General features: G+C 65.2%; 1 protein-coding gene across 1 annotated transcript in view; it reads right to left on the bottom strand.

Annotated features, from left to right (window-relative positions):
• Positions 1–25,187, bottom strand: part of COL28A1 (collagen type XXVIII alpha 1 chain) — a 32,453-nt gene that overhangs the window by 1,422 nt on the left and 5,844 nt on the right. The window contains exons 7-28 of the mRNA XM_031940288.1: positions 25,021–25,047; positions 24,638–24,682; positions 24,212–24,256; positions 23,846–23,899; positions 19,391–19,459; positions 18,451–18,519; positions 17,954–18,022; positions 17,035–17,103; positions 16,283–16,324; positions 13,559–13,768; positions 13,073–13,141; positions 12,893–12,961; positions 11,998–12,066; positions 10,241–10,309; positions 9,794–9,862; positions 8,320–8,388; positions 7,846–7,926; positions 7,727–7,762; positions 6,955–7,064; positions 6,095–6,765; positions 5,031–5,182; positions 2,986–3,175 (exon numbers count right to left, since the gene is read on the bottom strand). Coding sequence (XP_031796148.1) covers positions 2,986–3,175; positions 5,031–5,182; positions 6,095–6,765; positions 6,955–7,064; positions 7,727–7,762; positions 7,846–7,926; positions 8,320–8,388; positions 9,794–9,862; positions 10,241–10,309; positions 11,998–12,066; positions 12,893–12,961; positions 13,073–13,141; positions 13,559–13,768; positions 16,283–16,324; positions 17,035–17,103; positions 17,954–18,022; positions 18,451–18,519; positions 19,391–19,459; positions 23,846–23,899; positions 24,212–24,256; positions 24,638–24,682; positions 25,021–25,047 — 2,353 coding nt within the window. The remainder of the gene's footprint in view (positions 1–2,985; positions 3,176–5,030; positions 5,183–6,094; positions 6,766–6,954; positions 7,065–7,726; positions 7,763–7,845; positions 7,927–8,319; positions 8,389–9,793; positions 9,863–10,240; positions 10,310–11,997; positions 12,067–12,892; positions 12,962–13,072; positions 13,142–13,558; positions 13,769–16,282; positions 16,325–17,034; positions 17,104–17,953; positions 18,023–18,450; positions 18,520–19,390; positions 19,460–23,845; positions 23,900–24,211; positions 24,257–24,637; positions 24,683–25,020; positions 25,048–25,187) is intronic.

The raw sequence follows: 25,187 nt of genomic DNA, 5'->3' as shown, positions 1-25,187 counted from the left end.
ACGGTGGTGGGGGAGGAAAGTTCTCGGGTCACTGCGGAGCCGGACGGAGCCTTCCTGAGGGCCCGCGCCCGTGGCCCTTGCCGTTATCTGGGGATCGGGCCCAGTGAGTTGTTCAGAAACGAGGGGGCAAGAAACAAGCATTTACTCAGCTCCCCCGGGGCTGGCACAGCGCCATGGCTTTGCAGCATCCTCTCCTTTGGCTCCCACAGCCTCCCCAGCAGGGAGTGCAGGGGAGGAGATGGAATCAGAGCCTGAAGGACTTGTCCGGGACAGACGGCCTCTAAGTCATGGGGGGGGGGGGAGGATAGGACAGATGACCTCTAAGTCATGGGGGGGGGACAGGACAGACGGCCTCTAAGTCACCGGGGCAGATGTGAAGTCGGGCTTCTCAATCCCAGACCCAGATTCTGTCCACGGTGTCCCCCAGTGGGAGTGAGTTATGAGCCGGGCAGGGTGGGGGCTCAAGGGCCGTGGCTTTCTGCAGGGACGCAGGGGCGGGATGTCGGCTCCTCATGGGCGGCCGCGTGGGGCCTCCTCCCGTTCTCACAGGGACTTACAGAGATGGGAGTCATTCTCTAGAGGGAAACCTGCCAGAGGGCGTTCGTCATGCTCCAGAGTTTCGGGAAGCGTCCGAGCCACCGTGGGCCCGGACGGGGTGTAGTTACCGGGGGAATCGGGGCTCCCTTTTGTAGCAGGGGATTGGTCACCTGTGACCTGGTAGCTAATGAGGAAGAGCAAGCTTCTCGTGTCCGGGTCTGGCCCCGTGGCTGGAACTTTCTAGGTATTCAGTGGGCAGTAAATACTTGCCCCTTGCAGGGACAGGTTGCAGTTTCTGCCGGTCAGTGGCTGGGCTCTGACACTGGTGATTCCGGGTGGCGATGACTTGGTCTTGGGTGCCGCTGCCCTTGCTCCTGTGACAGACCCCGCCGCGATCGCTGTGGACGTTCCTTTGTCTGGTGCCGCCCTATCCGGCTCCCGGGGATGTCGCCCACGTGGGGCCTTTTGATTCCCCTCTCGGATCCGAGCCATCCTGGGCTCCGTCTCGTTACCGCCAGATGGATCTGGGGACGTCTGCCTCCTGGGGCTTTTCCCGTGGCTCCTCCGGGAGCATTTCCGCAGGCTTTTGCCTTCTCCCCCCATGCTCCGACACGGACCGGCCTCCTCTGCCTCTTTGACAAAGGGGTCCACTCGTCAGAGCGAGTCCCGTGCTCCTTGTGCTCCAGCGGCTTCTCTTTCCTCTCTAACGTTCCAGACGCAGGATGCTTGTCACCGAGGGGTTTGAGCTGCCGCCAGAGACCCGGCTTTGGCCACGGGAAACTGGACGCGGCTCCCCGGGGATCAAGCCCAGCAGAAGCCGAAAGCGGGCGAGTCCCCTCCCCCCCAGCTCGCTGGGCCCTGCTTGGAGAGGAGAGCCAGCCCTGGGAGGCCCAGGGACCGTGAATAGGACAGTGATGGGAGGAGTAGCATAGGAGCGATGGCCGGCCCAGTGGGGCCGGGGGTGTGCAGACACAGCCCCCTCCCAGCCAGTCTCTGGGAGTCCCCCCGGAAGGAAGCCAAAGCTGAGAAGCGAAGCCGAGAGCCGGCGTCTGACTCCAGCGCCGCCTTCTCTCCTGCCCTCACCCCCCCTGGTGCCAACATCTTCTTGCCAGGGAGGGCTGTCCCACCCAGGGGTTCCTGAGCACCTGGGGGGCTCCTCCCCAAGGTTCCTTCTTTTTAAATCACAGCTTTTTATTTTCAAAACACGCTTAGTTTTCAACATTCACCCTCGTAAAACCTTGTGTGCCAATTTTTTCTTCCTCCCTTCCCTGCATCCTCTCCTCTCCACAGAAAGTAATCCATTAACATATTTCCACAATCGCATACACAAGAAAAATCAGGTCAAAAAGGAAAAAAGGAGACACCAAACAAAATGCAAACAACAAGAAGAGGGAAAATGCTGTGTTGTGCTCCACACTTGGTCCCCACAGTCCCCACAGCCTCGTAGCCAGTCTGACAGGTGTATAGCGGTGTCTCAGTTATCTTTTCTTTTTTCTTTTGCTTTTGCTCTGAGGCAATTGGGGTTCAGAGACTTGCCCAGGGTCACACAGCTAGGAATTGTTAAGCGTCTGAGGCCAGATTTGAACTCGGGTCCTCCTGACTCCAGGTCTGGTGCTCCGTCCATTGCACCACCTATAGACTCCTGAGTTGTCTTAATTTACATTTTTCTAATAAATAGTGATCTAGAACATTTTTTTTTAATATGACTAGATACTTCCAATTTCTTCATCAGAAAATTGCCTGTTCATATCCTTTGCTTATTTATCAATTGGAGAATGGCTCGATTTCTTATAAATCTGAGTCAATTATGTATTTTAGAAATGAGCCTTAATCAGAACCCTTGGATGTAAACTTTTTCCCAGTTTACTGCTTCCCTTCTAATGTTGCCTGCATTGGTTTTGTTTGTTTGCATAAAAGCTTTTTAACTTAATATAATCAAAAACTGTCCATTTTGCACTTTATACTATTCTCTTTGTCCATAAATCCCTTTCTTCTCCATAGTCCGAGAGGCAGAGCAGCCCTTGTTCTAATTTGCCTAGAGTATCACCTTTTAAGTCTGAATTTATGCACCCATTTGACCTTATCTTGCCGTAGGGTGACAGGTGCCGGTCAATGCCTAGTTTCTGCCATGCTGTTTTCCAGCTTTCCCAGCAGTTTTTGTCAGCCTCCCCGTGGCTTTCCCAGAAGAGCTGGGGGCCCTTTTGTCGGGGACAATGCTCACGCCCGCGTTGGGCCTGGTGACCTATGGGAGATTCTGGGCGTCCCACCCCCTTGGCCCATGAAGTTTAGGAACAGCTTCCCCCTCCCAAAGAGAGGAGCGTGGATGCCCTTCCTCCCCTCCCACTCAGGATGAGAGAAGTGGGGTTCAGAGCAATGTCAGCAGTCGAGCGCACTGCTGGTGGTTTCAGAGGGGACAGAAGGGGGTCCCCCGACCAGCCAGCCCCTCACCTCGGCGTGCAGTCCCGGCGGTGGGCTGCGGGCCGACTGCGCCCTGCTCCCGCGTCCCCCCGCCGGCCGGGGGGCCCGGCGACGGCCTGTGGTCCACAGGCATCTCACTTGTTGTCGCCACTGTGGAGACTCGACTGCTTTGGGACGGAAAAAGTCCGGGTCCTTTGTCCTGGGCTCCTGGAGGACCAAGCTACGGGAAAGCGGAGTCAGTCCCAGCCGCTTCTCCCTCTGGGGGGCTTCCACCATCCCAGAATGCCTCTGCCCCTGGCCCTTCCCTCTGCCGTCATCAATCAGTGACCACTCAGAAGCGTCTCCTCGTGGCCAGGCCCCCCTGACCACACGGGCAGGACAGGATGGCCCCAGAGAGACCCCTGGGAGGGGCTCCACTCCAGGACCGTCAGGTCCCACAAACACACCTGTCCTCGGGCTCCCGGGGAGCGGCAGGCTTAGGGAGGCAAAGCCAGAGGGAAGGGGCTCCCTGACCCGGGAGTCAGCCTCCGCTCAGCCTTCTCCCTCGGGTGCACTTTCAGTGAGTCATCATGGCTGCTCCACAGCCACCTCCACCCCCACTGACGGCCAGCTCCCAGCCCTGCGCTCATCCAGAGAAAGGCAGGGGCCTCCGCCCGTTACCGCCCGCCGCAGTGGTCAGCCAGTGGGGGCAAGGCCCAAGAGGCCGGGCAAAAGCGCGGCGCCCCAGACCTCCGGCCCTGCTCCCAGCCTGGTCTGGAACTGCCCAGAGCCTGGCACACGCCTGGCACAGGCTGGCGGGGTCAGGGCAGGACTGCACCCCTTCCTCTCCTCTGGGAAGGACCCTTCCCCGTACCCTCAGCATTGCCCTTCCCTCACGTCCAGCAGAGGTGGACGAGGTCTCGGGGTTTGGCCCAGCTTTGCTCCCAGAGCGGAGGAGCCTCGGCCGAGGCTCCAGGACAAGAAGAGGCCGGCTCCTCCTCGGCTGCTCGGCAGCAGCCCCGCGCCCCCCAGCTCCCGTCCCCGGACCAGGGTCCTCTGCTCTCAGAGCCGCCAGCCAGCCCTTCACCACGGCGGAGGGGCGAGGGCGAAATGGCCCTGGCTCCTAGGGAGCGCCCGATGCACAGGTCAGTGAGTGCTGAAGTGGGGAGCAGCCCGGGGGGCCCCAGCATCTGGGTGGCGGGCTTGCTTCTGCCCGGGAGGAAAAGAAGTCAGGCTGGGGGCTCCTGGCCGGGGGCCTCCGGGCACAGACAAAAGAGAAAGTGGGTACAGGACAGGGCTGGGGTGCCCGGGAGCCCCTGTGCCTGCTCCATGCCCAGGGAGGCCCCCGCACAGGCCCCTGAGGGCAGGCCCACTTAGCTTTTGTCTTGTACTCCAGGGCCTCCTGGTGGGGGAGAGAGGGAGAGGACAGGGCCTCCTGGGGGCCAGAGGGGCCAGAGAGGGGGCTAGAGAGGGAGGGTGGGAGAGAAGGACGGGGGACAATGTGGGTGGGTGCGCTCAGTGGACCAGGACCTCTGTGGCTCCTCCCTGCACAAAGCCTCCCTTCTCAGTCACTTACACAGTCAGGGAAGTGCCAACAAGCTGCAAGGAGAAGCCAGTACCCACAGGTACCTAACACCTGTGGGCACCTGGCACCCATGAGCACCTGGTACCTGTGGGCACCTGGCACCCATGAGCACCTGGCACTCTTGGCCACCTAATACCTGTGGGCACCAGCTGACCCGGGACCAGCACTGGTGCCTTTGCTCCCCAAGAGCATGTCCCATCTCCCTGTAGGCAGCACTGTCATGGGGCCTGGCCTGGCATACAGTAGGTGCTTAATCAATGCTTGTGGGGGATATCTCTAGGTCTTCCAGCAGGCTCTCCTCAGTCTGCTCAGGAAAACCTCAGGAGAGCTACTCTTTAAGGCAGAGTCCGTCGGTGGACTACCAAGCATTTATTAAACTCCTGTTGTATACCTGGCTCTATGCTAAGACAAATCCACAGTCCCTGCCCCCAAGGCCCCAGCCCCCCCCACAAAACAAGCCGGCTGCCGAAGGGACCAGGGAAAGCCACCAGCCGCCGGGGAAGCCGCTCACCGCCTCCGTGCTCTCGGCCTCTGTGCTCTTCGTGTCCGGCGCGGCGGTGGGAGTGGGCCCGGAGCCGCGATGAAGGGCCGGGGACTCGAGAAGTTGGTCCACGTAGGAGTCGACGTCCTCACAGATTTTTTGGAACAGTTTGTCCTCCAGGGCTGCCAGGGGCGACAGGAGGCTGGTGAGACCCTCTCCAGGGTGGGGGGGCCTCTCCCGGGCCTGACAAGCCCGGCGTGCCCCGGACGAGGGAGGCAGGGAGGCCTCTGGGGCAGGGAGGGCCGCTGTCCCCTGCTCTGGGGCAGCCACGCCCCGGCCTCCCCGGCCCCCTGCTCTGCCTGGGGTGAGACCTCGGGGCCTCTTCCTCGGACCATCCCGCCACAGACCGGCTCCCCCTGCCCCCGGCCGAGTGGGCTCATGCATGTGAGCGTGGGGTTCGAGAAGGGGCCACCCGTGGGCCTGGCCACACCGTCCCAGCGACCCCGGATGCCCACCCCACTGCCCACCCCGGCCGCCCACCCTGTGCCATCCCAGTGACCCATGCACAGAGAAGGGGAGGAAGCCCCAGCAGGGTCCAGCTGGGACACGGCCCTGACCCTGGGGCTCTGAGGCTGGGGCGGGAGGCTGGGGGTATCTGGGTGGGGCAGGGGGGGCGCCGGGCCAGAGCCTTGGGCGGAGGTGGGAGGCCAGGAGGAGACAGGCCTGAGGGACACCACCCTCCCGAGATCTCCCGGCCAGGGGCCGCAGCTGGAGCCCGGGCAGCCCCACGGAGACCGGGGCGGGCCCCAAAGGCGGCTTGGCTCCCAGACTTAGGCCAGTGAGAGCCCTTGGTGGGGAGGGGGCGCATCTGTGGTCTGTGGGCGCGGCTGGCTCAGAGCCAGACGCAGGGGGCCGTGGGCAGGCGGCCCTGAACCTCAGGCCGCCTTGGAGCTGCTGAGCCCCATCACGGGCAGCTGCACTTATTAAGCGCCCAGTGTGCGCCGGCCCCGGGCCATGGGCCGCCGCCCTCCCCCCCTCCCGGCTGACCTCTGGAGCAGAGGACCCCTGGGGAAGGGCGGGGAGCGGCCCCTCACTCGGCAGGGTCAGGAAGTCGTCGATCAGGTAGACGTGCTCGCTGTCGGGGTCCGAGGCGATCAGGTCCATCTCCCGGCGGAAGACCGGAATCGGGGGTCCAGGCCGGCCCGCCCGATCCCGAAAGAGCTCCGGCCCGGCCGCCGCCGCCCGCCCTACCCCTCCAGGCGGCCTCGTCGGGCGTCCGCCTGCCGCGGTGATCCGGACCCCTTCCCGCGGGCCCGGGCGGCCGGCATGGCGTGGGCGGCGCGGGCCGGCCGTGGGGTGCCCTGCCCGGGTCTGCAGGGCCAGGGCCCCCCAGGCGCCCCCCCGGGAAGCTGCCCAGCTCGACCCCTCCCGGGGCGTGTTGATAGGCCCCCAACCGGGCGGTGGGGCCACCGACACCGCTCCACCAACCCCACAAAGTCTTGAAGCTGGTTGGTGGGTCCCCCTTTCGGGGGATCCCCCACTCAGGGGCTCCTGCCCCGCCCCTGCAGGCCGGGGCCGTGGATGGGGGCCGTGGGGACCCGGGGCCGTGGACCGGGGCCGTGAGACCGGGGAGCCGTGAGACTGGGGGCCGGGGACTGGGGGGCCTGGCTGGGGGCCCGTGGACCAAGGGGCCGTGGACTGGGGGCTGTGGGGGGGCCGGGACCAGGGGGCCAGGGCCCGCAGGCTGGGCCCGCCTTGGCCCCCACTGGGTGCCGCCCCAGAGACTCAGGGAGGCTGCGAAGGGGGCCGAGGGGCGGGAGAGGGAAGGTGTGCCTGGGGCCTGGCCCGAGAGGCCCCATCCCCACACACACAGAGCACAGTGCCCCGGCTGCCCCCTCATTGCCCCCTGTCCCCCCCAACACAGGGCACAGCGCCCCGGCTGCCCTTTCATTGCCCCCTGTCCCCCCCCACGGGGCACGGCACCCCGACTGCCCCAACAGCTCCTCCCTGTCCCCCACAAATCTCACCACATATGTCAACAATCAGCCTGATAATCTCTTCTCTCTGGAAGGGAAAACAGCGTCCCTGCCCCAGTGCCCAGAGCGCCCTGTGGGCCATGCCCGTGCACAGGGCGTTGGGTACGTGGCATTGGGCACGTGTTACATTCATGGCCATGGGCACGTGTGTCTGTGCGCCCGTATGTGAGTCCTCCGGCAGGAGCAATGTGTCCATTGTTCTGGGGGCGGTTCTGCACCGGTCAGTGGGGAGCCCGCCGCCCGCCCGGGCCTGTGTGCTGGGGGCAGTGAGGGGCCCATGGGCCCCTCCCGCACTCCCTCTGCCGTTTCCTGGCTGGGCTCTGGCTGCCCGTGCCCCCCGTGCCCACAGGCCCCTCCAAGGTCAGTTCCGGCAGGAGCAGGGCCAGAGGCTGCCCTCCAGGTCAGCCCTCCTCCAAAGGGGGCGGCCCCAGACGCGGCTCCCAGCCGTCCAAGGCAGGCCCGGGGCAGGGAAGGTGCCGGAGGTGCAGCCTTGGTCCGGGCCCGGTTATCATTGCTGATGAGGTGCCGAGCTGGTCTGTTTGAAGGGGCCCCCTGAACCTTCCACCCCAGAGCCTGGTTATGGCCGAGCCCCCGTGGGACTTCTGGGAGGTGCGGGGGGCTTGTCCGCATCCCGGCCTCCCCAGCCCCCGAGGGGACCCGGCATGCTGCGGGAGTGACGCACATACTCACGGTGAGTCCGGGGTCCCCCTTGGGTCCCGGCAGCCCCTGGCAAGAGGAAGAGAGTGGTGTGAGTGCCCACAGCGGGTGCCCCACTTTGGGAACAGGACAGGGTGGCGCACAAGCCTTGCCTGGATTCCTGGGGCTCCGGGCTCCCCGACGTCTCCCTTGTCTCCTTTCTTCCCCGCATCCCCAAGGTTGCCGGGCTGGCCCTGGCCAAGAGCAGAAAGCACGGTCGCTGAGTAGCCCCTGAGAGCCGCCCTGGCCCAGAGGGTCCACACTGGAGCGGCCGGTTCCCGCCTCCTGGCCCCCCGGCCTCCCAATCCCCCCCGGCCTCCCAGACCCCTGGCCCCCCAGCCCCCCGGCCTCCCAATCCCCTGGCCCCCCAGCTCCCCCAGCCTTTGTGAGGAAGGGGCCATGGACTAGACAGACCCGTCTTGGGCCTCCGGCCGGCCTGGGAAGTTCATCGGCTCTGTCCCTCCCCCTCCCCTCTCCCTTAGGTGCTGACTGTGGAGGGCATGAGGGGGCTTAGTCAGAGCTCTGACAGGGAGGCCTCTGCCCAGACTGGGGGCCCCCAAGCCTTCCAGAGCCGGCCACACACGTACCTTTGGGCCGGGCAGGCCACGGCCCATGCTGCCCTTCTGCCCTGGAGGGCCCTGGGGGCCCTGCTCCCCCTGCAAGGACACGGGAGGGACAAGCTTGCTCCCCGTTCTCAGCACACACCCTGTGGCCCCAGCAGGTCCCCATGTGTAACTCAGCAGACCCCCCGGTGTGCTTCAGAAGAGCCCCTTTATGCCCCCTTTAAGTCTTTTTCCAAGACATTCCCATAGATCCCAGGGCCCCAGCAGATCTCTTGTGTATCCCCAGATTTCCCAGCACCCCAGCACATCCCCTTAGAACCCAGCAGATCCCTTGGGAATCCCCAGATTTCCCAGCAGATCCCTCTAAACCCAGCAGATGCCTTGGGAACTCAGTAGATCCCTTGTGTATCTCCAGGTTTCTTCTGGGATCCCAGCAGATCCCTTGGAAATCCCCATAGTTTCCCAGCAGATCCCAGCGCACCCCTCCTTGGCATACCCCCCCACGCCCCTCCCTCCCTGAGGCTCAGGGACAGCTGCTCCTCCCTTCCCCGTGCCCCCAGTGCTCATTCCCCAAGCCCGGGCCCACCAGAGCTGCCCCCTCCGTCTCTCCCCTAGGTGCCCCCTCTGAAGGGGAGGGTCCCCCTACTTTCTCACTAGCTTCTTTTCCCTGAGAGCACGGAAGGCCTCCTGCGGGGAGTCCCCCCAACACAAGCCCGGGGGAGCACTGTCTGCACCCTGCTCCCCACCAGCCCCCCCCAGGGCAGTGGCCGGCCCTGTCCGCTCTCTCCGCTCTGGGCCCCCCTCCCTGCCTCCCCGGGCCCCGGCTCCCTCATCTGTAAGATGGGCCACAGAGGCAGCGGGCACCAAGGCAGGATCCAGCAGCTCCAGCACCCGGGCCACTCTCTGGGATCTCCGGCCATAATTCATCACTTGCCTCAGTTATCTGCATGGGGCTTTCTTCGGTAATCCATTCTCCGAATGTGACCCCCCCCACCCTTTGTTCCCCTTTGTCTGGGAGAACCTCACTCCTTTGTCCGTGGGGGTTTCTCCGTCCTTTAACTGACTTAGGGAAGCCGAGTCATCCAGCCTTGGGGAGGGGGCCCTCCCTGTCTCATCATAATTTCAGTGTGTGATCCTCAGCCCCGGGGGTAATTGCCTTCAGACGCAGGGTGGGGGCCTCTCTCAGGCCTCTCCGAGGCCCCCTCAGCTGCCGCCTCCAGGCCGCCCCAGACCCCCAGGGGCAGTTTGGCCACTGCAGGCTCCGACCCACCCGGCCTCAGCTCCGGAATACACGCTCGGCACACACGGGGCGGCACCGGAGCCCCTCACAAGCGCCCGAGCAGTCACCCCCTGAACAGCCCGTGGCCCACTCAGAAGCGGGACCTTCGAAGCCAGGAGGCCCCAGTTCTACTCCAGGCCCCGTGTCTGGCCTTCGTTTCTACAGCCCCCCTCCCCCTCCTTGGGCCACAAGAGAGTGTCAGGCAGGAGGCTCACTCACCTTTACGCCTTGTGTGCCATAGCCGGGGGGGCCTGGGGGGCCCGGCACGCCTTTTTGTCCCATGGCTCCCTGTTAGAGAGAGGGGGGAGATCAAGAAACAGTCTGGTCCCCAACCCCGTCCTGAGCTCTGGGCAGGACAAGCAGAGAAACTGTCTCCCCGCTCTGTGTGTTGGGTTCTTTCTCTCTGCCTCCCCCCTCCTCCTTTTCCTCTCTTGGTCTCCCCCCTCTCTGTGTGTTGGGTTCTTTCTCTCTGCCTCCCCCCTCCTCCTTTTCCTCTCTTGGTCTCCCCCCTCTCTGTGTGTTGGGTTTTTTCTCTACATCCATGCTTCTCTCCTCAGCCCACCACCCCCTCCCTCCACAAATCCCCCAACAAAGCCCCGACGTGGGCGTGCACCGCGCTGGGGGGTCCCAGCTGCTCCAGGGGCTGCCTCGTTCCCAAGCACTGGCCTTGGCTCCCTGGATCCCTGTGCCCCGAGGTCCTGAGGGTCCGGGAGGGCCTCTCATGCCCGGCTCTCCCTGAAAAGATGCCAAGTACAGGGGGACGTTTGTTCCTCCCCGGACACTGAGTTTCCATCATGGCCCTCAGGCCCACAGCCATTGGTCCTCAGTCGGCCAGGGTCCGTCAGGGTGGCTGGGTTCAGTTATCTGGGCCCCGAGGACCCGGGTTCTCTGTCCTTCTCCCGCCTCCGTCTCTGCCAGTCCAAGCAGCCCAGCCCCTGCCCAGCCCGCAGCCGCCCCCACTGTGCCCAGAGCCCCCGCCCCTCTGAAATCGTGCAGGCGGAATCGGAGCCGCCCGAGCTCCACGGGCTTTGTGTCAGGAGTCGTGCCAGATGTGGGGAGGGGGGGGACACCTTTCTTAGGTCCCATCTCGTGCACTCCCCACATCCCCCTCCTTGGCCTCCCGGGCATGGTCCTCCCTGCGTGCCCTGGGCAGATGGGGGGCAGGCAGAGGAGGACCCCGGGAGGAGTCTGTCCCGTACTCGGGGAGTGCCGGGGGCTGTACTGGGGCAGCGAAGGATGGGTAGGTAAGTGGAGGCAGGCTGCTCCCCTGCTCCTCCAACCCTAACCCGGGTGGAGGCTCAGAGGGCCTTGCCCCTGGGGCTCCCCTTCCTGTCTCCCTCCTCGACCAGTCCCGTCATGTTTGCCGGACCCCCAGCGCCCTCCCGCGGGGATCGTGGAGCTGCCAGAGTCCAGTGGGAGCAGGGCCGGGGCGCAGGACTCCCCACTCCCCAGACCGGGCCCCGGCGGACCCGGGGGAGGACGGCCTTCCGGGAGGGCCCGGGCTCCCAGACCCGAATTGGCGCAGGCGGACTGGGACCCCGGGCTTGGCCCCAGGCCGGACCCCTCCTTCTGTCCCACAGCCCCAGCTTGTCCCTAGTGGCCGGGCCGAGGCAGGGGCCCCCATTGGGGTCCTCTCCCGGATCAGGCGCTGCACTGAATGCGCGGGCCACAGGGGGAGGCAGAAGGCAGCCTGCTCCCTCAGAGCCCGGGCCCAGAGGGAAGGAGAACCCTGGGAGCCCAGGGCCGGGCCCCAGAAGCCTGAGGGGTGCCAAGGGGTCGGGGGCGGCCGCTCTTGGAATCAAACTCCAACTCGCCAGCCCGGGGAACAGGCCTCGGGCCTGGGCAGAGTGGAGAAGGGCCTGGATTCTCACACTGGCGCCATAACTTTGGGCCTTCTCTGGGGTCCCGGGTGGGGCCTGGTGACAACCTCTGGGGGCTTCCCGGCCCGTGGCTGTCTGTGGCACCTCCTCCAGCCACAGAGGGCAGGGAGGAAGAAGAAAGGGGGCGGGGCTCTCTGAGGCGAGGAATTAACCATCATGCCTAGGTGTGACACAATAGGAATAGGAAGCACTGGCTGCCCAGACCTGGCCAAGGAGCGGCACGAGGTGGACGCGGAGTGACCGCAGCAAGTCACTGCTGAGGGCTCGTGACCGAGGGAAAACAGAAGGTCAATATCCCACAGGAAGGTGAGGGGTCATTCATGTGCCAAGGGGCACGGGCAGGGACGGGGGCCGTGTGCCACGCTGGCACCTGGACCACCTGGGAGACACGGACCCAACTATGGTGTGGAGCTCCTGGGGGTCATTGGGGAAGGGGAACCAGTGGTACCCAGGACAAGAAGGCGGGTACCCTGCAGGGGACCCCCGGGCACTTCCTGCCATCCTACCTCTGCCAGCCACAGAGCGAAAGACTTACCCCCTTACCTTTGCGCCGGTATCTCCTAGTCCCCGTAAGCCCGTAGGCCCAGGAGGTCCTGGGAGCCCTCGAGGTCCCTAAGGGGAAACACGGGCGAGGGTGAGAGCCCCTCCCAAGCTGAACCGCAGGAAGCCGGGGGCGGCCCTCCCGCCGGGGCACCGTCAGCCATGCCCGGGCAGCCCCGGCAGGGAGCCCCGGCCCACGTCCTTCCCTTAACGCACCCACACAGCCTCACGCCCGCCACGTCCGAGCCCTATGCTAAGGACGGGGCTCATGGCGGCAGAGGAGGGCCGCAGGGGGCCCCCCAGGAGCCCAGGGCTGGGCCCCAGAAGGCTGAGGGATGCCAAGGGGTGTCGGGCGCAGCCCCTCTTGGAATCAAACTCCATGCAGGAGGAGCGCACTCGCCAGCCCGGGGACACAGGCTCCAGGCCTGGGCAGAGCGGAGTAAGGGCTTGATGGGCAGGGGGCCGGTTCCTGCTGTGCTCTCGCAGTGGAGGCCCCTTGGCCATTTCTTCTCCGGGGTTGTCATCTCGCCTTAAATGAGGCGGACGAATTCACAGATTTCCCTTTTTCTCAGAAACAAATATTTTCTGATTTCCCTATTTTATTTTTTTCTGTCGGCCCCAAGAGCTAAGGGCGCCCCCAAGCACGGGGGGCGGATGTAACATGGGGGGTTCCCAGAGGGACGTGGGCCAGAATCTCCCGAGCAGCAGGGGGCTGGGCCGGAGGCTCCCTCACAGGCTGGGCCGGAGGCTCACGCAGCCACCCAAGGACCAGAGCCAAGTGCGAGCCCACCCCCCGGCTCCTTGGCCTGCTGGTTCTGCCATGCAGAGAGTCCACGTCTCCTGCCACTAAGCCACTGGGCTCCCCTCCCCATGAAGGGAAAGAAGATGGCGCACTTACAGCTGCTCCAGGATATCCATCGCCTTTGGGGCCCGGAGCCCCCTCCGGTCCTGGAGAACCCTGGGCACCCTGGGGAAAACCCGACAGCAGGCGCTCAGTGAGTGCCAGCCATGGGGGGGCACTTCTTCTGGCCGCCTGGGACAGGAGGGACAAGGGGCGAGGGAAGGGCCCGGATGGTACCTTGGGGCCTCGCACGGAGAGTCCGGGTTCTCCTTTGAAGCCTGGCCTGCCCAGCTCCCCTCGGTCTCCCTGCACAACAAGCACGCCTGGTCACTTCCCGCCCAGGGGTCCGGGCGCCAGACAAGGCTGCTCTGTGGCTCTGAGGCCCAGAGCCCGGCCCGGCCTGTGGGGCCGACCCAGCCTCGGAGGAACAGGAACCAGGCGAGGTACGTCAGGCTCAGGGATGGCCAGAGGGACCACGGGGCTGGGACGGGGAGGCCCCTCGGAGCCGGGACCGGGAGCCCCCACACGAGCTGGGACGGGGAGGCCCCTCAGGAGGGAAGGCCCCACTTTCCGTCTCAGCCATAGTCAGGGCCTCTCAGGGGGGGAGGCCCCCAGGTGTAGAGAGGCCCGGGGGCTGGAGCCTGAGGCCAAGAGCAGCCCTTGCCCGGCCTCGTCCCCCCCTCTCTCCCCAATGGCCCAAAGGCGAGAGGAGAACGTCTGTACCTTTGGCCCCGGAGGCCCCTGGAGCGATGCCCCGGGCATGCCGAAGGGCCCCATGATGCCGGGCTCGCCCTGAGTGGGAGGAAACCAAAAACCCTCCTGGACAAAGGTCCCCAAGCTCTGCAGGGGGTCCCCGGAGGCCATGCGGCCCCTGATTCCGCGGGCCGGGAGGGGTAGACATGGAAAGGGAGGACGTAGGATTGTAGTCCAGTCCTGGGAAGGCTGGGACCTGGCCTCCCCCCCCGGGGGGGCCCCCGGGGTTTTTCCCCGGGCCCCCCGGGCCCAACCCCTCCCCCCCCCCTCCCCCCCCCCGGGGGAAAGGCCCCCTTTTGGCCCCCCCAAACCCGGGGGCCCCCCCCCCCGGGCCCCCCCGGGCCCCCCAAACCCGGGCCCCCCCTTGGGGCCCCCCCCGGGGGCCCCTTTCCCTTCCCCCCCCAAAACCCCCCCCCCCCCCCCCGGGGGCCCCCCCCCCCCTTCCCTTTCCCCCCCCCCCCCCCCCTCCCTAAAAACCCCCCCCCCCCCCCCCCCCCCCCCTTTTTTCCCCCCCCCCCCCCCCCCCCCCCCCCCCCCCCCCCCCCCCCCCCCCCCAAACCCCCACCCCCCCCCCCTTCCCCCCCCCCCCACCCCCCCCACCCCCCCCCCCCCCCCCCTCCCCCCCCCCCCCCCCCCTTAAAAACCCCCCAAAGCCCCCCCAAAACCCCCCTTCCCTCCCCCCCCCTTCCCCCCCCCCCTTTGGGAAAACCCCCCAAACCCCTTCCCCGGGCCCCCCCCCTGCCCCGGCAAAAAAAACCCCCCCCAAAAAAAAACCCTTGGGGCCCCCCCCCCCCCCCCCCCCCCAAACCGCCCCCGGGGGGAAAAACCGGGGAAAACCCCCCCCACCTTAAAAAGGGCCCCCCCCCTTCCCCAAAAGGGGCCCCCCCCCCCCCCCCCCTTCCCTCCCTCCCTCCCTCTCCCCCCCCCCCCCCCCCCCCCCCCCCCCCCCGCCCCCCCCCTTTTAAAAGGGGGCCCCGGGGTTTAAAAAAAAACCCCCCCCCTTTTTTTTTTTTCGGAAATTTTAAAAGGGCCCCCCTTTTAAAAGGGGTTTTTTAGGGGGGGAAATTTTTTTTAAAAAAAAAAGGGTTTTAGGGGGTTGGCCCCGGGGGGGTTTTTTTGGGTTTTGGGGTTTTTTCCCCCTTTTTTTTTGGGGGGTTTTTAAAAATTTTTTTTTAAAAACCCAAAAACCCCCGGGGTTTTGGGGGGTTTTGTTTTGGGGGGGGCCCCCCCCCCTTTTTAAAAAAGGGGGCCCCGGGGGGGTTTTTTGGGGGGGGGGGAAATTGGGCCTTTGGGTTGCCAAAAAAAATTTTTTTGGGGGGAAAAAAAAAAATTTTAAAAAAAAAATTTTTTTTTTTAAGGGAAACTTTTTTTTCCCCCTTTTTTTTTTTTTTTAAAAAAAAAAACCCCTTTTTTAAAAAAAATTTTTTTTTGGGGGGGCCCCTGGGGGGGGGGGGGCCCCCAAAAAAAAAAACGGGTTTTTGGGGGGGGGAAAAAAAAGCGGAAATGTTTTAAAAAAGGGGGAATTTAATTTCCCCTTTTTCCCCCCGGGGGGGGGGTTTGGGGGGGCCCCCCCCTTTTTTTTCCCCCCCAAAAAAAAAAGGGGTTTTTTGGAAAAAAGGGGGGGGGGGGGGGGGGAAAAAAAAAATTTTTTTTTTGGGGGGGTTTAAAGGGGGGGGGGGGGGAAAAAAAGGGGGGGGCCCGGGGGGAAAAATTTTTTTTTAAAAAATAAAAAAGGGGGGGCCAAAAAAAAGGGGGGGTTTTTAAAACCTAAAAACCCGGGGTTTTTTTTGGGGTTTTTCCCCCCCCCGGGGTTGCCCCCAAAAATTCCCTTTAAAAAGGGGGCCCCCCCGGGGGGGAAAAGGGGTTAAAAATTTTTCCCCAAAAAAAAAAATTTCCCCCAAAAAAAAAAAAGGGGGGGGGGGGGGCCCCCCCCCTTTTTTGGGGAAAAAGGGAAAAACCAAAGGGGTTAAAGGAAAATTTTTCCCCCCCCGGGGGGGGGGGAAGCAAAAAGGGGGAAAAGGGGGAAAAATTTTAAAAAAAGGGGGGAAAAGGGGGGGAAAAGGGGGTTTTTTCCCCAAAAGGAAAAAAAAAAAGGGGGAAAAAGGGGGGGGGGGGGGGAAAAAAAAAAAAAAAGGGGGGGGGGAAAGGGGGGGAAAGGGGAAAAAAGGGGGGGGGGGAAAAAAAAGGGGGGGGGGGGGGGGGGGGGGGAAAAAAAAAAAGGGGGGGGGGGGGTGGGGGGGGGGGGGGGGGGGGGGGGGGCCCCAAAAAGGGGGTTTTTGGGGGGGGGGGGGGGGGAAAAGGGGGGGAAAAAAAAAGGTTGGGAAATTTTTTTTTTTTTTTTTTGGGGGGGGGTTTTTTTTTTTTTTTTTTTTTTTTTTTTTTTTTTTTTTTTTTTTTTTTCCTTTTTTTTCCTTTTCTTCCCCCCCCTTTTTTTCCTTTCCCCAATTTTTTTGGGTTTTGCCCCTTCCCCAAAACCCCCCCAAAAGGGGGCCCCTTGGCCCGGGGTTTTGAGGAAAATTTTGGAAAACCCGGGGGAATTTTCCCCCTTTGGACCCCGCAGGATAAAAAAAACCCCGGAACCCCCGGGGGCCCCCGGGGCCCCCCGGCCCCGGCCCCGGGCCCCGGGTGGGGCCCCCCCGGGGGCCCCGGAAGGACTCTCTAGAAGGTAAAAAGCGGGCCCCCCCCCCCCCAAACCCGGCCCCTCAGCCCTTGAGGTCCCACGGGTCCCAAGTCTCCCTGTGGGGAGAGGACAGCAATCTGTCCTGTCTGCTCCCAGAACGTCTCCTCCCGGGTCCCGACACCCGGATGGGAAGCGTGGAGTGTCACAGCGGGGACGGCTAGGAAAGGCCTAGGCCAACATTCGGACCCGTCCATCCTGCAGCGTCACATTCCAGGAGAAAGAACGGGGCCTGAATGTGAAGCCGGGAGCCTGGGCTGCCTCTGACTGCCGCTGCTGCTCCCCACGGCACCGGGCCCCGGTCCCTCAGCTTGGGGGCAACCAGACACCAGGCCTGACTATGGGGCCCAAGGAGCTGCCCGGGGGTGCTGGACGCCCCGGAGCCGAGTTCTGGATGCATCAAGTTATTGGGAGTCCGGTGACCCAGGCAGCGGATGGTGTCAGAGCCAACATGGGGGGGGGGGGGCCAGGGTGAAGCACTCAGCCAGACACCAGCATGCCCCGCCTAGCACCGGCTTGTGCCAGCTCGGGGTCCGGTTCAGTGTTTGGCTTGGGGCCCGGCTCAGTGTCCAGCTCAGTGTCCGGCTCAGTGTCCAGCTCAGTGTCTGGCTCAGTGTCCAGCTCAGGGTCTTGCTCAGTGTCCGGCTCGGGGCCCAGCTCAGGGCCCGGCTCGGGGCCCAGCTCAGGGCACCCATGACCCCATTGATTCATTCATTCACGCGTTCCCTCAGAGCAGCTTTCTTGCTGTGTGACCTGGGCAGGCACATACCTTGTCCCCTTTGATGGACAGACCCTGCAGTCCCTGGGGGCCACTGGGCCCGGCAGAACCTTTTTCACCCTGAAAACAACACAACTGCAGTCAGCGCCTGCAGCCCAGGACGTGGAAAGCGGCCGACGACACGCCAGCTCGGTGCTTGTGGGGGGCGGGCCCTCCCTGGGAGGAAGCTGCCAGGGCTCCACACCCAGTGCCCCCAGAAGGCACATGCCCCCTGATGCTGAGGGTAGAGAGCCCCCCCCCCCAGAGCCTCCCCCTTGGTGTTTGTCCGGACCTGACAATGTCTTTCCCAGACTGGGGCCCCCAGGCCAGCCCCGGGCTTAGAGGAGGCCATCTGGACCCCTGCCCTCCCTCCCCTGGGCTCAGGGTCCTTGGGGCAACCTCTGGGTGCACACAGTAGGGCCCCCAGGTCTCCCCCAGGCACAGGAGTGCTTTGTGGGCCGAGACAAGGGGACTTCTGCCTTTTCAGTGCCCCCTTCACTGCCTCCAGCCCCAAGATCCCCCTGGGGGGGTCTAGAGATCAAGGCTAAGCCCTCCCCCCGAAGATGCTGCTCCAGGCTGTCCCCTGGCCCCAGAATTTCCAGTCCCAGGGGTCCCGCACTGAGGCCGCCCGGCTCCCCCCAAGCAGCCCCTTTAAGTCAGAGCAGTCCTTGGCGCAAAAGCCCGCCCGTGCCCAGGGAGGCAGGGAGGGGCCCCTTTGAGCTGCACCCTGAGGACGGGGTCTCCCCAAGGACTTCTGCCTCGGGGGCTCCCTGAGCCGGGCCTGCAAACCCCCCTCCCCGAGCTGGGCCAGGCGTCCCATGTGCTCCGCTGCCCTCTGGGGGCAGGTGGCCGGCCGCTGTCCACCCGAAGGCCTTGGCCCTCTCGCTTTTGCTCCTTACTCCGGCCGGCCCCCGTGCGGCTGGGGCGTTACCTTGGGCCCAGGAACTCCTTCTCCAGGCATGCCCCTCTCTCCTGGGGCTCCTTCAGGACCCCGGGGACCCTGAGAAAGGAGGAGATGGGAGGGGGGGAGCAAGAAGGGGGAAAGGGAGAGATGTATCCTTCTGGTGTTTACCGAGGGGCTTGTGCAGTGGGGTGCCCTGTGGTGGGGTGCCCTATGCTGGGGTGCCCTGCAGCGGGATGCCCCATGGTGGGGTTCTTTGTGATGGGCCACGGTGGAGCAAAGTGAGGGCAGGGTCTCATCTGGGCGTCTCCGCCCATGTCCTGAAGCTCTGATGGATCCCCGGCACATCCAGCCCCCAAGGACTCATGGTGGGAGGCCCTGGCACCCTCCCCACAGCCCCCGGTGCTCTGGCCGCCATCCCCAGTGCCCCCCTCATTGCCCAGTTTGGCTGGCCCTGTCATCTGCTGCCGCCTCTGCCCGGGGGTCCCAGGGGTCCGCGGCTTGTCCCAGTACTCGTGGGCACTTACCGTTTGTCCTGGCTCACCCATGCCGATGGGCCCGGGGGCTCCAGTCCGGCCTTCTTGCCCTCTTTCTCCCTACAAAAAAGGGGGCCATGGAGGGATTGCTGCCATTTCTGGCTAAGCCCCCAAAGCATCTTTGGGGGTGTGGAGAGTGCTACATGGGGCGGGGGTGGCCAAAGCACCCAGCATGCAGTGGGGGCTCGGCGTGGGGGGGAGGGAGGGGCCGTGGCCGTCGGTCTGAAGCCTGCCGGGACCAGGGATGCACTGGGCCGGACCCCGCCTCAGAGGCTCCCAAAGCGCCTGCTCCAGGCTCCCCAGAGGCCCCTCGGTGCTCTCCCACAGAGGAGCCCCAACCACAGGAGCGGCCACTCGGGACACTGTGGGGAGGATGGTGTGGAGGGCGTCTGCGCCAGAGAAGGGACTGTCCCCATCAGGACGGACCCTCCGAAGCATTGGAGCAGACACGACCATGCTTTGGAGGGGGCACCTCGGCCCTGCCACGAAGGGGGAGTGGGACACGCCGGCGCTCTCGCCAGGCCCTGCAGCCCCCGTCTGGGCGCGCCAGCTGCCCGTGAGGCAGGGACACAGAGCCGGGGCATACTCAGGCTGGGGGCTTCCCCCTCTGAGAGCCTTCCTTAGTGCCACTGGGCTCCGCCCTGTGTGCCCCAACCCCTGTGGTGCCCTCCTCATTAGCTAACAGTGTCAAGCTTGAGCTGGGTGAGTGGGCACGGGAGCCACAGGGGTGAGCGGCTCACAGGAAGGCCGGGAGTGCCCTGCAGGCCCCTGACCCGGGTCACTCCCACTGGCTTTCCAGAGGCGGCCACATCCCAAACAGCAGCGGGGCTGGGGAGAGAAGGGCTTTGGGGCACATCCTGCCCCGAAACGTGCCCGAGGGCAGCGCCTGGCCCAGGGCCCACCTGGGCTCCGCCACGGCCGGGATCCTTACCTTGAGCCCCTGCTGGCCGATGCCGGGGGGGCCCGGAGGACCGTAGGGGCCAGGAGGCCCCGGCTCGCCCTAGAAGCAGAGAGTGCCACGTTAGGCCAATTCCTCCCGGGAGCAGTGCGCAGCCGCAGTTCCTGGGATCCTCTGGTTTCTCACTGCAAGACTGACTGAGCCCAAGCCCAGGAAGCTCTGTTCTTCTGAAACAACATCTTGAACCTTTCTTAACTCAAAAAAAAAAATGGAGTCCCCTGGGGGAACCCCCCCGAGAGAGCCCCCTTGAGAGTCCCCTGGGAGACCCCCCTCCCAGAGCCCCCTAGGAGAGCCCCCATGAGAGCCCCCTGGGATGGCTCAACTGGGCTGGCTTTGAGAAAAGGGGACCTCCAGAGGGCTTTCCTCCCGCCGTGCTCACGAGGACCAAGCCGCCTCTGTGGCAAAGGGTAGTCCCCATTTCTCCTGGGGGAAGGCACCCGTAGCTGTCCGTGGCCAGCACTTGGCGGGAACCTCTGGGATGCCTGAAAGGCTGGCGGGAGTGGGGGAGGCAGAGGCCCCCCAGGGCCACAGCCCCTGTGAGGGCATGAATCCCACTGAACAGGAACAAGAGCCTGGATTCTTATCTGTGGCCACTGCCCTTTCCGAGGCTCCTGGGAAATCTACAGGCCCGCGGAGGAGCTGGCTAGGGGAGGGAAGGCCCATTGTCAGGGGCCTGGCGTTCTCGGCAGCTCCACACCAACACTCCCGGTGACAAGCAGCGTGGCCCAAGAAGCTGGGCGGGGCCGGGGCTGCTGGTGGGAAGGAACGTTCCCCCGTGGGACTGTGGCTGCCGGGGGGGGGGGGGGCCGCCTGTGCTGCCCATTGGGGCCGGGGCCAGGGCCGGTCCTTCTGCAAAACCTCCCATCCCTCACCAGGCGTGCACCCCCAGGAAGCTCCCCTGGGTGGCCATGCATCTGCAGGGGCCCTTTGAGGGGCAGCTCAATCCCTTCGAGAGAGTGGAAGCCCTTTCCTGGGGAGGGGCTGAGTGCAGGGGAATGGAGCGGGGCTTGGCCAACGGATTCAGCCGGACCCAACCCGATTCCTGCGGAGCTCAAAGGCGGTGGGACAAGAACTGACAGGCACGAGGGCGACGGAACCTTCCAAATGGTGGCAAGGACACCCAAGGCCCAGAAGCACTTCCCCCCAGCCATGTCGGGCCCTTGGAGAAACGGAGAGAAGGACGGCCGCCAGGGAGGAGAGGGGGGCCCGGAGCCTCACCCGGCCCAGCCTGGTCCAGGCCAGCCCAGCTCAGACCAGCCTGGCCCAGACCCTGTGTTTAGTCAGGCTGGTTCACCAACTGTCCTCAGCACATGCTCCATTCTGTGTGCCCACAAACTGGGGACCCGCTCGTGCTTCCCCAGCAGAGGCTGCAGGGCCCGGGCCTCCTTACCCAGAGCTTCCCCCCAACACCTCCGAGCTGTCCCGGGCTCTCTGGGGCTGGGGCTGCTGCCCTGGCCGTGCGGGGGCCTGGTGAGCGGCGTGCCGGGCTCTGAGGAGCCTCCTTGGCTGGCTTGGCTCCCATCAGAGCGCAGGCTTCTGGGCCCCCCGTGAGTCAGCGCGGAAGCCTCTCGCACACACATGTGCCCAGGCCAGGGGGAGGGGCCTCCCGCACCCTGGCCACCCCTCGCCGCCAAAGCGATTCCAGGTGCCGGCTGACACTTGCCAAGGTTCCGCTTTCTCGGCTCTCCCGGAGCTGAGATGAGTCATGGGCTGTGCCGAGGCCCCCGCCAGGGAGGGGCCACAGAGGACTTGTCTGGGTGAGGACAGGGGGTGCACTCGCGGTGAAGGAGGAGCCAGCCAGAGGAAGCATCTCCAACGGCCGTGAGTCTGCATCCCATGGCGGGCACGTGGTGGGATGTGGCTCATTTGAGGAGGGGGCGAGTCCTGGCCCCACTCAGCCAAGGAGAGTCCTGGGGCAGGGGCTGCCCCGGGCTCCGAGTGCAAAACCGCGCCCAGGGACTCCTTCTCTTTATCTGGCGGAGGGGGAGGCACCCGTGCTGGGCAATGGCCTCTCTCCAAGCACCAGAGGCCGCTTGACCAGGAGACAGGAAGCCCCCGTTCCCAATGACCACCTCAGAACTCGGGCCGTCCGGGGAGAGACAGGGGCTCCCGGGGCTGGGGGAGGAGCTCCTTCCCTCCGGTAGATCTCCAAGGGGCAGAAGAGGGAAAGAGCCAAGGACGGAGCGACTTGTACTAAGGAAGATACAAGCAGGTGCCGGAGGCGCCGGACACGCGGGAGCGCCCCCTCCTACAGGCGGGACCTGAGGCTCCAGGGTCACAAGTAAGCGCTGGGGCAAGATTCAAGTTCCACCTTCCCTGATTGAGAGCTTCGGGCCCTGGCCCCACCGCTCGCCCTCTGGGATCCCAAGGCTCTTTGGAATGAAGGAGCAAGGGGGCGCTTTCTCGAGCCGCTTTTCCCGGGAGACCCAAAGTGGCCCCATCTAGGGCCGCTGACGTCCGGGGCCACGGGCAGAGGCCGCTGAGTCTGGCAGGCGCGGGGCAAGAGCCGGCGTGCTCCAGGGGGAGCCCGGCCCAGGACCCGGAGGTCCTCTGTGACCTCCAGAGAGGGGACCGGGCCCCTGGGCGAGCGACCAAACACCTGGGGCTGGAGAGCCGGCCACACTCCCCTTCCCAGGATAGTTGTGGATCGAGCGCGCTGCCGCAGAGCGCCAACTCTTGGCCCGTTACCCAGAACCTCCCCACGGCACACAGAGGCCGCCTCCTATGCCAGCATTGGGACCTCGGCCATTTAGGAAGGCTCCAGGAGCTGCAGATGCAGCCATGTCCCCCAAATGCCCTGGCACAGGAGGGCTGGCACCTATGCCCTCTGAATGCCCCGGCATGGGGCTGGCACCTACGCTCTCTGAATGCCCTGGCATGGGGGCTGGCACCTACACCCTCTGAATGCCCTGGCACGGGGGGATGGCACCTATGCCCTCTGAATGCCCCAGCACGGGGCTGGCACCTATGCCCTCTGAATGCCCCGGCATGGGGGCTGGCACCTACACCCTCTGAATGCCCTGGCACGGGGGGCTGGCACCTGAATGCCCCCCATCAGAAGGGTAACCGGCCAAGACAAACACCTCTGATTCTCCCAGCTCCCATGGCCTTCCCGGCCCACGCAGGCTTCAGGAGCTCCAGGCTGGAAGAACTCACTCAGAGGGAGGGAGGGAGGGAGGCAGGCCCAGGTGGGGCTCCTCGGGCCCCCAGCCCGCTCAGGGCCCTTCCACATGTGCAGCTGCTTGTGCCGGGAGAGCCCGCAGCGGGGCCGGCTCACGTTCTCCTGCACTTGCCTCCCGCTCCTTCTGGCCTCCTCGCATCCGGAGAGTGCCCACAGCCGCAGGAGGGACGGCAGCGCCGGGCTCTGAAAGGGCCACTCGTGGCTCCGGGAAGGACCCGAACGGCTCCAGGCCAGGCCCGGGCCTCGGGCATCAGGAAGGCCCTGGGCCCCTCTCAGGCCTGCGGGAGTAGCCTTATTTCCTCCGGTGTTTAGACAAATGCTGAAACCACACAAGGAGGCCCTTCCCGAGACCAGGGGCCGTCTCCACGCCTCCAAATGCAGCGTCTGGACTGGGCCACGTCCAGAGGGCACCGCTCTTTCCTTTCCAAACCCTCTGGGCACGGGAGGCTGGGAAGAGGCTGGGAGGAGGCAGGGAGGAGGCAGGGCCTCTGTGGCCTCCAGGAAAACTGCTGGACGGGTCCTTCTGCAGACCCTCCCCTCGTCCCTGCCGGGCACTGCCAGCGCACCAGGGCCCGGACTGAGGGTGCGCCCCCTTCCTGCCTTGCCGGTTCTGCAGCCCCCTGCGCCAGGAATATGGGAGTTTCGGAGCGGGGGGCCTCTCTCAGCTTCCTGCAGGCAGCCGGGCGGTGCGGTGGAGAGGGCACTTGGCTCTGCCTTGAGAGAGCCAGGGCCTGGGCTGGCATCAGACACCTGACCTTTGAGGGCAGCTGGAGGCCTGACCCTGGGCTCTCCGACCTCTGAATGGGATCTCTGGGGTCTCCTGGGCTCCCAGGGGTTTCTTGGCTCTGTCTGGTCCTAATCTCTCTCCTTTCCCCATCAGCCACTGCTCCCGCCCCCGGCACCTCAGAAGAGATTCCCAGAGTCCATCTGAGCCCAGCAGGTCCCGAACAGAACCCGCCCTGGCCCAGCCCCATCTTCCTCACACCCCTGTCTGTAGGGGAGCAGCCATGGCCCAGCGGGGGCAGGGGGAGCTCCGTTCCCTCCTTACAAAGTAGGGCTGTGACCATGGGCAGGAGGAGTGCCCAAGTGCCTGCCAGTGCCCAAGCCGCCCCTCCCCTGCACAGGTGCCCCTCCCCCACAGGGCTGAGGGCATGGGCCCGGCCAGCCTCGGGGGCAGGGCACTGGGCCTCGGACCCTCAGGCACAGTGCTGGCGGCCCCATCCCCCCTCGGGAGGGGCCGGTATTACCTTGTTGCCTTGAAAGCCTCTGGGTCCCGGTTCTCCCGGCGGGCCTCCGATGCCCTGGCCAGTGGAAAAATGGGGAACGGGCAGGTCACACGGGGCCTGAGGAGCCCTCGGGGCCCTTAGCTATGGGGCAGGGGCCCAGCTCCGAGGGCTTGCTGGGCCCTCCTGGGGCTGGGGGGCTCCTGGGCCTCAGCCTGACAGCCGGAGGTTCCCCCGGGGCACGGCTCCACGAGGGACAGGGACCAGGGGGCAGCCCCGCAGCTGCCAGCTCGCGCCCTCAGACGGCATGATTGGCCCAAAGGCAGCCCCCCTCCCCAGGAATGAGCGTCCGCTGGTCTCTGAGCTGGTGGGTCCCAGTGGCCCTCGTACCTGAGTTCCCCGGGGGCCCTTGGGGCCGTGGAGGCCTGGTGGTCCCTAGGGAGCAAGAAGAGGCCACAAGGTGAGGGGGGTGGGTGCTGGGGGGGCCACAACCTGGCCACTTTGTGGGCCCCCAGTCGCCCTCCCCTCTGGCATCAGGGCCCTCTGAGTCAGCGCTCACTCCACTCAGCCCTGGTGCCCTCAGGGCGGGGCTTTCTGTCCCCCTGGCCCTGGAGCACTGGGATGCAGCACGGGGATGCAGCCTGGGGGTACTAGGATGCGGCCCAGGAGCATGGGGACGCGGCCGGGGAGCACGGGGACGCGGCCGGGGAGCACGGGGACGCGGCTGGGCCCAGCAAAATGGAGCCCCCATGCTTCCCATCTGAGAGTCCCCTGGCCACGCGGCCCCAGCCGCCCTATGGCTCCGACTTGGCTTACCTTGTCTCCTTTTGTCCCTGGCGTGCCGCACTCTCCTCGCTCCCCCTGGAACATAAAACGGCCCGGCTCAGGGGGGGGAGGGCTGCCGCCCGCAGGCAGCGGGAGCACCCGGAGGTTCGGGGGAAGCTCTTTCTCGGGTCCCCGGCGCCGGGGGCCCCACGTTCCCATCCTGGCCCCAAGGAGAAGACGAGCGGGCGACGGGCGCAGGGCCCCCCCAGCTTGGCCACAAGAGGGGAATCCTCAGACAGCCTGGGGGGGGTGCAAGGCTGCCCCAGCCACCACCCCCCCAGCCCCGAGCCCCTCCAGCTCCTCCTCCCAGCACAGACCTTCGCTGGGTCACAGACCTTCTGCTCCCAAGTTTCTTGCTCGCCTCAGCCCCTTACCTTGTCCCCTTTGTAGCCAGGATCTCCCTGCGGAAGAACGGGGAGGGAGCGGGTCAGTGGGAGGCCACGGCCACCCTCTCCCAGGCCAGGGGCGGTAAATGGGCCAAGTGGCCTGGGGGGGCGGGGTCTTGTGCACAAAGAAAGGGGCCGGCTCTCCCAGGCCCCCC

Source organism: Sarcophilus harrisii, chromosome 5 (assembly GCF_902635505.1).
Source record: "Sarcophilus harrisii chromosome 5, mSarHar1.11, whole genome shotgun sequence".
Taxonomy (NCBI): domain Eukaryota; kingdom Metazoa; phylum Chordata; class Mammalia; order Dasyuromorphia; family Dasyuridae; genus Sarcophilus; species Sarcophilus harrisii.
The sequence above is the reverse complement of the archived record's forward strand: the minus strand, read 5'-3'. Positions and strand labels throughout refer to the sequence as shown.